This window comes from Egretta garzetta, unplaced genomic scaffold (assembly GCF_000687185.1).
Source record: "Egretta garzetta isolate BGI_Z169 unplaced genomic scaffold, ASM68718v1 scaffold27, whole genome shotgun sequence".
In the NCBI taxonomy this organism is placed as follows: domain Eukaryota; kingdom Metazoa; phylum Chordata; class Aves; order Pelecaniformes; family Ardeidae; genus Egretta; species Egretta garzetta.
In genome coordinates, this window is record NW_009260400.1 from 3,029,902 (window position 1) to 3,040,729 (window position 10,828).

Genomic DNA, 10,828 nt, shown 5'->3' on the forward strand with positions numbered 1-10,828 from the left:
CTGGCAGTGGCAGGCGGAGGGGCCCGTTGTTTCCCGCAGGTCTGGGCGTGCTGGAGGCGTTACACGGGTACACGGGACCTCGTCTCTGCTCTAGGCCTGTTCCAGCCTAGGTGATGGCAAGGCCGGTGAGGTTTTGGGGTTTTTGATGCTGGGAACATTAGCAGCCGGTAGTACTGAAAGGGGCAGTTTGGAGCTGTGGTGTGTACTTCCATCATTTGCAATTCCAGCACGTCACTCGCTGGAACACAGTCACCAGGCAAAACCACAGGTGAATAGAGGACAGTGTCAAAGCACATGTGTTTTGTCAGGTCTGAAGATTTTGTGTGTTTGAGATGGGGGAGGGCAAATAACACAATGAGATTAGCAAAATTCTAAAGTGCAAGTGTGCTTCAGCACAGTGCTACTTGATTTTAATTTTTTATTCCCCCCCATCTTTGTGCCCCAGGATGTGGTCATCAGTAAAATTGTTGTTTGCTGAAATGTGTTTCATCAGATGCCGCTTTCCAGGATTGTAGTGAAAATACCATAGCTGTGTGTCAAAGTGTAATTAAACCTTAATCCACTTCAGATATCTTAAAATATATTGTCTAAGTGAACCAGCAGGCAGGTGGTTTGCTGTTGGAGGCTTTGGTCCCCTGATGATACCATACCCTTACCGAATCCCTCTCTTTCAGTTTGTTTTTATGACTTTCTGTCACCATTGTATTGGAACCTTTAGTTTCCTCTCTGAATGGATGGGTTGAGATGACACAAGTGGAGAACCGGATTATCTTGTTGATACAGTACCTGAGTAGGAAAGCTGGCCTTGTCACTAGGACCCATGTTCAGGGGGGATATTCAATCTTCATCATCTCTATAGGTTTCTGGCTTGAACCGCCTTCAGAAATGGCACTTAAAGAGCATCTGTTCCGTGCTTCCTGGGAAGTGGACTTGTCTTAGGGTGGATTTTTGTTAGATATTAAAAAAGAAATGAAAGAAAGGAAGAAAACTTAAAAAAAAATAAAACCACCAGCCGTTGGCCTGTCTTCCCTTTCCCCAATCCTTAAGAGAATCCTTTTGTCTTGTCTTCTTTTGATAATTCCCACATTAATAACACACCCTGCTGTAGCAAGGATTTGTCTAGTACTCTAACCTGGATGTCTCCTGAGACCTCAATAATTTGTCATTTATATTACAGACAATACCCCACAAAAGTATCGGGTTTTGTAAGAATTTCAGGAGTCTGCTTCCTGCAGGAGTGGTTCCTCGTGGAAGGAAGGAAGAATGATAAACAGGTTCCATCCATTTTTTGAGTCACTGCACGCTTCCCTCCCTGGGGGAGGAAGCATTCAGTGTTCTCTTCCAGTGCTGAAATGCAGGCAGGGTGCAATCCTAAAGGAGTAACGTTTGACAGCACAGGGGGAAATTGTCCATAGCCCTCGGGGTACGTGATGAAGTTATACCAAGGAAATTAGAAACTGGAAGAAGGTGTGAGGTTAGCGTGACTTTAAGTGAACAGCTGTGTTTATCTTGTGCTTACATTGTGCTTGCCTCCCCAGGCTTGGTGTAAGAAACAAAAATAGGCATTAATGCTTCATTCTGTAGCATGCAGCTGGCAGAGTAAATCTTGAAAGGAGCCACTTAAGACTAGCACAAGGAGTTTGCTTCATCCTGGGCTTACAGGAGTCAAGGTCATGAGTTTCCTTCTCGGGAGGACTCCTTGGAGCATCCCCGCCCTGCCCCTGGTACGGATGTGGGTGCCTGGCTGGTGCTCAGTATAAAGATCTCTTGAAGCAGAGGGTGGGTGTGCTGTGTGTGAAGGGGCTGCTCTCGCTTGGGCAGAAGCACTGCCCCTGTCTTCTAATCCCAGCCCCACTTTAGCCCAAGGGAATTCCCTCTTTCACTTGCACCTTGAACTCTGTGTAACCCTGACAGAGAGCACTGCTATGCCAGCTGCCCAAGCCTAGTTCTGCCCAGAGCTGCAGAATGCTTTTGAAAGGTAGAGCGATCAGTTGCTAACTTCTGAAATCTCACTGTTAAGCACTTACAAATACATGTATTCAAATCACTGAAAATAGTCAAGCTTTCTGAGTTGTCACAGGATGGGCAAAAAGAAATTAGGTAAAGTGAGGGCAAAGTGTCAGAGCCTTCCTCCAGAGCAGAGAATCCCGGAATTGTTTGGGTTGGAAAAGCCCAACCATTCCCCTAACCCTGCCATCCCACCACCAAACCCTGGCCCTAAGCACCTCCTCTGCCCAGCTTTTGAATCCCCCCAGGGATGGGGACTCGGCCCCTTCCCTGGGCAGCCCCTTCCAGGGCCTGACAGCCCTTGTGGGGAAAGAATTTTTCCCAATGTCCAACCTAAACCTGCCCTGGCACAACCTGAGGCCGTTTCCCCTCGTCCCATTGCCCGTTCCCTGGGAGCAGAGCCCAATGCCCCCCAGCTCCCCCCTCCTGTCAGGCAGTTGTAGGCAGCGATAAGGTCTCCCCTCAGCCTCCTCTTCTCCAGGCTGAACACCCCCAGCTCCCCCAGACGCTCCCCAGCAGCCTGGGGCTCCACACCCCTCCCCAGTGTCATTGCTCTCCTCTGGACATGTTCCAGCAACGCAATGTCTTTCCTGTAGTGAGGGGTCCAACACTGAACCCAGCGTTTTAGGTGTGAAGTGTAAGACCTGAAATAAAAGGATGTGAGTATAGGTGTGGGGTTTTAAAATTTATTTTATTTAAGCAAGGTAAATCCAAGGTGGGCCAGGCAAAATTCCATTAAAATGTGACTTCTAGAAAAGCAGCCTGAGGCAGACAACTAACAGGGAAGACATAATTATGAAAAAGAGTAAAGGAGGGGTAACCCGTGGTGCTGTTCATCTCGGCGGTTCCGCAGTGAGTAGGCATCTCGATCAATCAGTGCTCACTATGTAGCAGTCGTTAAGAGTGCTGAGGTTATTACAGGTGTAGTGGCTCTGTTTTTTGGGATATGTAGTAACGTCTCATGCACCGATAAGTGAATTCAGGCCCCTGGTGTCTCATATTGTGTTTTTAGGACGGACTGCTCCACGATGGATGGGGGAGATGGTACTGCTGACCTCGTGATTAACAAGAGGTTTGTGTCTGAATCGGAGCTAGAGGAGCGACGGAAGAGAAGGCAAGAGGAATGGGAAAAGGTCCGAAAACCTGAGGATCCAGAAGGTATGGGTTAGAATTTAATAATTATAGGAAGGATATCCGAGAATATTTCACTTGTATGGAAAACAGAAATAAAAAGTAATAGCTTGTATTCTACGAGTTCAAAAGGGTTTTACATAAAGAAACTTAAGAGCTATTGGTGATGCAATGTTTCTAACATACGATCTCATTTTCTGATTTATTTCTCCCTTTCAGAGTGCCCAGAGGAGGCATATGACCCACGTTCGCTGTATGAAAGACTCCAGGAACAGAGAGAAAAGAAGCAGCAGGAGTTTGAGGAGCAATTTAAATTCAGTAAGCCCCAGCAGTTACTATTTTGAACCGAAACCCAGCAAACTGCATATATTGTTTGCATGAGCTGTATGCAGTGTGTGACTGAGGGCCATACCTGTGTTTCTTGGCTGCCTCTCTGAGAGGTAAAGGGAGGCTTTGGAAAAGTATCCTTGACGTCTTGTATTTTTCAAGGGTGGTGGGTGCTGCTGCAGGTAACACCTTGCTCTGGGTACTGAGGCAGCACGGCACACGTGCGAAACTCAGGAATTGCTTGCCGTTATGATGCTGCGTTCCTGTGAAGCGTGGAGTGCTAGGCTTATTTTGCACGATAAATGAAAAAAAGCCCTGATACCAATCCATGGAAATGTGGGAATGTAGCAGGGTTTTGTGACTTTGGAACTCATGCTTTAGTGCAAGACATCCTATCTGAATTGATAAAAAGAAATCCTCTTCTAGCAGCTGCTACCTATCCAAGCTGTAATTAGTTGATGCAAAAGTGATTTGGGGCTCAAGTTTACTATGTGGAAGAAGTAACTGTACAGGAGTTGATTCAAAAAGTAGATCTTTAACTCTGGTAATGAAATGGAAACCTAATTTCTGCTGATGTTTGAATTTCTGGTTGAATAGGAAAATCTTTGCGTGGTATCACCTGTGTGTGTGCTGCTGACTGCCAAGATGATAACGAGAACCAGAAAATTATTAGTCAGCCAGTTTGGGAAAAGGGAGCTACTGGCTCTGTCTAAAGAGCAGTGAGGATGATACCATGGGACTCCATTTTAAGCCGTGTTCCAATCGATTTTGGTGCTTTAGTTGGCAGCCTTACCCTCCAGCTGTTGTGTTCATTAAGCTCCAGTTTCCCTAACTGGATTCTGTCGAGAATTTCGCTTGTATTTGCGATGCAACAAAACCATATTTTACCTTGAACACACTCTTTGAGCTCCCTGCCACTGCAGATGTGATAGAGTGTGCTATTGATTGCCATGATTGCCTTTCCCATTCTGTAGCGCCTGCTTTTAGGGTCATTCCTGTAGCCACATTTCTTTGGGAGAAGGTAAGTGGGGGGAAGTGGCTACCTAGAGATCAGTGTCGGGTGGGCTGTGGAGCACTAGTTTACCTCCTCAGAGTTCAGCCCAGTTTGGCCGCTTGTGACAAGATTTGTCCTCTGATATTCTTGAATTCACCTTAAAATGTTCAGAAGTATTTTTTCCATCCATGGGAATTTTGGAGGAGTAGAAAATGAGTTTAGTGCCCTGTCATTTTGATCAGTCAGAATCAGTGATGGGCCTTGGGAGGAGAAACACCTTAATGCTGGGGAATTGGGTTTGCATAAGCGCGCAAACTTAGTTACTCTAAACCTTTTGTATCAATAAAAAACAGGGTATGGACCAGCAGTTCTTTCTGCCGGGCTATTCAGCGTTGTGAGAATGTCTTCCTTCTCAAAGTGAAATATCTTAGTAGATGTAGCATTTTAAAGGAAAACTGATAACAGTATTCTGTAAAATGCAACTTTTTTTCTTGCTGAACGATTATGGGAAACAAAATAAGGATGAGTGGAAGGTATTCCCCATCTCTTAAGTTTTGCTTGCATTTTTAATGGTGAAAAGTGGAAAGCACGGGCAGCAGCGTTAATACCTTGCAATCTCCAGCTGTACCTACAGGATTCTTTCCAGCTGGAGAGTTTCCAGATCACTTCCATAAACTTTTGATACAAGTCATCTTTGGTGATGTGACTCGGCAGTTCTTGTCCAGGTAGCCACCGGGAAACTGAGTGCTCTCAGTCTGGGTGGGAAAGTCTTCTAGAAGCTGCCTAAATGAATTGTTTCCCTCACCGAATTGTGTTAGATCTGCAGTGTCTTCCCTTTGGTTCAGGCAGGAAACCTGTAAACCAAGTACTGGAGTGAGAGGCGTCCCCGGGAGGGGAGTAACTGAGAGGTGACCCAACCGCTGCTTTTAAGGCAGCCCTTGGGGAACTCCAGATGCCTGCTGACCAGGAGAACAAAACCCACTGCAGACTATGTAGTAGGGAATCTCAATAATGTCGGCCATAAGGATTGCTGCGGCTGCTTCTCTGAGTTTGCAGACCAGGCAGGCAGGGAATTAAATTAATTCATGGCACTGGCTTCAAAAAATGTCCAGCGTTTCGCTACTTCTGCATCTGTCTGCAGGGGCCCTCAGCAGCAGCACTGAATGCTACGAGTTACTTTTTAAAGACTTACGAAGGAGCTCTGCGTTCTTAGCGTTGGAAAGGGTAGCGATCGGCCTTTAAAAAGCAACCTCAAATAATAATAATTGATTTCTAGAGCTTTTCTGTCAAAGAAGGAAGCTTGCCAGTTATCGGTGTGAATGGGTTTCTTAGCTCACCATTCACGTAGGTAGGACTTGATGTGTGGGTGAAGATTAAAAAAATACGGCAACTTCGTGTAAAAGCCTGAAAGTGCTCATACGGAATTAAACTCTGAAGACCAAAGGTGATGTTTGGGCTAAGATTTCTGAGGGTGACTGCAAACAGCAAGACTTCCTAAAGGATATTTTTTCTAACCTTTAGATTTTTTTGGGGTTGGAAAAGCCCTTTGAGATCACCCAGCCCAACTGTTCCCCTAATCCTGCCATCCTACCACTAAACCCTGGCCCTAAGCACCTCGTCTGCCCGGCTTTTAAATACCCCCAGTGATGGGTCTGTCTAAATAATTTGATCGAGAGATGTTGAACACTTGCGGAGCAGAAAATAAAAGACCCTCCAACTGTGCTCACATGTGCTGTCCTTAAAATAGGGTAGCGTGTTTAGAAATCATTTATTTTTATTTGGAAATTAGGAATTGTTGTGCTTCTGCGTTTCTTTTTTAAACAGATGTTAATCTCCGATAATGGTTAGCTTTAAGAAAATGTGCTTCTGATTTTGAGGCAAGGTTTATGGGGAGAAGTAATGTGGGTTTTTCCAGCTATCTCTTGGCTTAAGAACAGATTCTGAGGAGAGAGGCTTAAGCGCAGTGGCTGAAACCAAACCAGCACGTGTCGTTGCTTCATGTGGTTATTGCTTGCTTTGTGTAACCAAACAGCATTTCAGAACTGCAGAACAGCTGCTGGTGTGAAAATGTGGTTGCTCCTCCTTAATTACATCCACTTGTCCAAGAGCATTTCGTGGCTTCCTCAGGGTTGAGTCTTGCTTTTCTCTGTAGCAACAGCATTGTGTTCAGACTGCGTTGGTTTGTTGCATTTTGTGTGCTTGAGTGCGTGAGAGTTCTGGCTAGTTAGCGTCCAGTGTCATTAACCAGGAAGTGGTTTTACTCCTTAATTACAGAATCTGGCCGACAGATCGTGGAGGTTGCTTTGCACCCTTTTCTCGGCGCAGCAGCGTGGCTGCTGGCATGCCCAACTCACCCAGTCACCCAGGACTCTGCTACCCCTTCCCAACGCATTTCTGCAATCGTTCTGCCTTGGCGGTACTAGAAATGTCACAAGCGAGATGCAGATGCATGCCTACGTTTACAGGGCAGTTTGAAACCATCGGAAAATGTTCCAAGAGAGTGGTGAAGTAGTGCAAAATAAATGGCTGCTCCCTGAGGTGGTTTTAGCTTATCAATACGCATTCTTTTCCTTTATCCAGAAAACATGGTAAGAGGCTTAGACGAAGATGAGACGCATTTCCTTGATGAGGTTTCTCGGCAGCAAGAGCTACTGGAAAAGCAACGAAGAGAAGAGGAGCTGAAAGAGCTGAATGAATACAGAATATCCTTTGCGTGCAAGTGGCTGGCGGTCCTGGGGAGGAGGAGAAGAGGCTGGCCTGTAGCTTTAGTCTGTCATTGGTGTTCTTCCCGTAAAACTGCTGTACAGAACATGCGCAGTGGTAGACTTCTGAAGTTTAATGTTTTCCTTGTAGCTTGGATCTCCCATGGTAATGTTTGATATTCCCCACTCCCACATGTCTTTAGTACGTTTCTTCCCTTCTCCCCCTCCCCATTGTTTGGGGTTTTTCCCCCTGTTACTGAGGGCATGAAATACCATAGCTAAAAAGAGAAAGAGAATGTAGAGGCAAAACCAGCTTATTACTTCTAAGGAAATGTTCTTGTTTGTCTTTCTAACCGCATACTGGCTGTTTTTGACATGCCTATTTGAGATAGTATTTGAATTGCGTGCTCTCTTACTCTTCTTGAAGTATTAGTTACTTTCTCCCTTGCTAATAACTGCAGGATGGGAAATCAAGCACATCTCTGCAGATACGCAGACTTTCTTCTGTGAAGTCAGTCCCGTGGAGGCTCCACTCCTTTGGGTAATACAGACTTGCAGGCAGTACTAAGAGCAGGACAATTTGGCTTTGCTGTTAAATGCCTAATTGTCATGAAGACGTGCTAGAAAATAATACAGGATGCTTTTTCTCTCTGATCAGTGCCAATCAAGGGCGGTCGGAGTGATTTGAGGATTTCCGCACCAAGCTAAACATTGGGTTTTCGAGGTTCACTGAATGTGTGCAGAACCAGATGGTTCCTTTGCTTCCTGATGAAAACTGTTCCTCGTAAGTCGTCAGGGAGCAAAGCATAGGTTCTCAAGGCTGCTTTAGTATAAGTGAGTTTGTGGATACAAGGAGGTGGCCCAAAGCAGCCAGCAAATCAAGCTGGACAGTGGCCATTGCTGCGAAGATCTGAGGTGCCTCCTGTTAGTTAACAGTTTACAACTGTGAGGAGCACCCGAATTAGCTCAGTAATGCCTTTAGCAAAACGCAATACCAGTGTGGTTTTTTACTTCAGAAATAGGCTGTAGGTGGTTGATGGGTTTGGAATATTTTCTGGATTTGTCATAGCTAATAACGGGATGTCCGTGGATCTGTTTATTTTTGATGATGGCTGCTTGCAGGCCGGACTGAGGCAGGGATGTGCAGTGTAAAGTGGTGCTGCAGCAGCAGCCGACGGCTCTGTTTAGGGCACATATGGCTGGGGTGAACCATGCCAGCCCAGAGGGAATCTTGTGTTGTCTTGAATTAGCCACATAACACTCTGACCCCAGGATTTACTGAGCAGGGTCTGCTCAAGACGTACAGGCCATCTAACCTCAGTCTGTGCAGTCTTACTAATATCGTCTGGCTCTGTACCTGAGGTCTGGCTGTAAATTAAACTGTAGAACTCATTGCTGATAGGGCAGAGGGAGGAAGAATGGTTTTCAGTCACCTCATCTCACAGGAAACCGAGAAGTCTTGCCCATTCCATTTCCTTTTATTTTTTATTTATTTGTTTAACCCTAATATTTTAAGCAACCTCAGAGCACCTTGTGAAATGACTCATCTGTGTTCTGAAATTTTTGGCGATGTTCTTTTAAAATGCAAGAAGTGGTTTTGCATCTGCGGGTTGTTGCTGATGCTTCATTCCTACAGCGCCAAAAACCAGTGGGTACTGGGTAAACGCACTGGATCTACAGGTACTGCTCAAGTGCTCTTCCTAGCTGGTAAGAGGAATGCCAGCCCAGTGAGTTTGGTTATTTGGTCTTTTTCCTGCTATAATGTCCAATTGAAGCTCCCCAGAGGCATTCATTTCATCGCAAAACCTACGTCGATGTTCAGGTACAGAGGTTTTTTCCTTTCTTTTTTTCTTCATTTTTTAGGTTGAAATCCTCTACCTTAAGGATAAACATGCCGTGGAATATTTTAATGCGCTCTTGAGCATGTGAAATTCATATGCGTGGATCCATAGGAATTTTACTTCCTCCAACATGAACAATGCGGGTTTTTTTGCACCCTACCCTATCCAGAGTCCACTGGTCTGACAGTGGGATTTACAGATATATTTTTTTTTAAGCCATTTTCAAGAAGTGTTCGAGAACGACATCCTCTTGTCTTAAATCCTGTGTAAATGTAGGAGAGGCCCCCTCCAAGAAGCAGGTTTTACTTCAGGACAGCTTTTTTTAAAAGCAGTTGAGATTTAAGGGTGAGAGGTTTGTCTCTAACAGGGTCTTTCTGAGAGGGGACGCTTCTTGGCTAGGCATGGTGATGCATTTGCTAATGGCAACAGCACATGTAAAATCTCTCAAAAATGGGCTGTGCCTCTGGTGGTTGAGGAGCGTTGGGAGGAAGGCACCCGGATGGAATTGGAAAGCCTGTCATTTGGTATCTGTCTAAAAGCAAAGCCTTTGGGTTCCTCAGCCAGGCTTTTGTATTAGAATATGACAAGGCAATGAAATGTAAATGTGGAAGTTGAGCACTGCAGTGTGTGGAACTGGGTGGTGCAGCCTGGAGTTGGGCACAGTGAGCTTTCGGATGGCTTCTAATAGCCACAGGATGGCACTCCTGGGCCATCTGAAGAAAGAAAACTGAACAGGCTGGATCTGGCTGGGAAGACTTGCAGCTGAGGTAGGCAGCAGCCAGGTTCGCTACTGTATCCTTAGGGAAATCAAATAGGGAATGGCATCTGAACACTCTGAATGGTGAAGAGCTTGGAGACATTGAGTGTGTCGCATCAAAGGAAGGTGTAAGAGGTTTTTTTCATTTGTTCAGTGGGGAGAAGAAACTATGACTTCAACTGTGTGGTCCATCAACGAGAAAATTGTTATCCAATATTGGTGGGCGATAACTGGGGCACCTGTGAGAGTCCAGCTTGTGGCTGTGTCGCCCGATCAGCGGAATTGTAGTCGGAGAAGAAACTGGTAGAAAGCTTGATTTTAGGGTTACAAACAAATACCCTTAAGTTAGGGCGATTTGCCTTTGCAATGTGCAGTTTAACAGTTTTGCAGAAGCTTTTACGACTCCACTGGTACCTCATTAACGAATGGGAGCTTTGGTGGAGCTCGCTTCATCAGGTACAGCTGGACATGAACTGTTACTGGGGACAGGCCTAGATCCTGCTGTGGAAGGAGATCTGCTCAGTGTGTACAGAGCCAGCATGCCTTAATACCAGACCAGACCCCTTCTTATCCCACCTGAGAACCTGCTGAAGCTTTTCCACCTCATTATAGGCTTCAGCCACATCCCACCTTGCTAACGCTGCTCTAAGCTACTTAGCTTTTCTGTGCAGTCAGTCTTTTTGGGTGAATCTTGGACTGCCCACACCCTTAATCGGGTCTGTGTCCTCTGATGGGGCCGCTGTGCAAACAGGCGGTGAACAGCCTTGTGGCCCTTCCAAAGAAATGAGCTGGAAATTCAAAGTGATAAATACCAAAACGGAAAATTGAGCATGTTTGCTGTGGTAGGCTGAGGTCTGCCAGGCTCAGCAGAAGGAGTGTGAGTGAGCCCACGTTTTGCTGCTTAGGGTTTTTTTGGTAAGGATTAGGGGTTGAAGCAGCAAATTCGCGTTACAAATGTGTTGATCCCCGTAGAAGGGGGAAGTACTGCACTGCTTTTTTTTTTTTTTTTTTTTTTTTTTTTTTTTTTTTTTTTTTTTTTTTTTTTCCTCTCTTTCTTTTTTTTTTTTTA

The 10,828-nt window shown here is 45.4% G+C and overlaps 1 protein-coding gene across 1 annotated transcript in view; it reads left to right on the forward strand.

The window, feature by feature from the left end:
- The first annotated feature begins 1,507 nt into the window (after positions 1–1,507).
- The window catches only part of PSME3IP1 (proteasome activator subunit 3 interacting protein 1), a 13,724-nt gene continuing 4,403 nt past the window's right edge, over positions 1,508–10,828 (forward strand). Inside the window, exons 1-4 of the mRNA XM_009643283.2 lie at positions 1,508–1,724; positions 3,020–3,165; positions 3,358–3,456; positions 7,040–7,161. Of these exons, the coding sequence (XP_009641578.1) occupies positions 3,036–3,165; positions 3,358–3,456; positions 7,040–7,161 (351 nt within the window). The 5' untranslated portion in view covers positions 1,508–1,724; positions 3,020–3,035. The remainder of the gene's footprint in view (positions 1,725–3,019; positions 3,166–3,357; positions 3,457–7,039; positions 7,162–10,828) is intronic.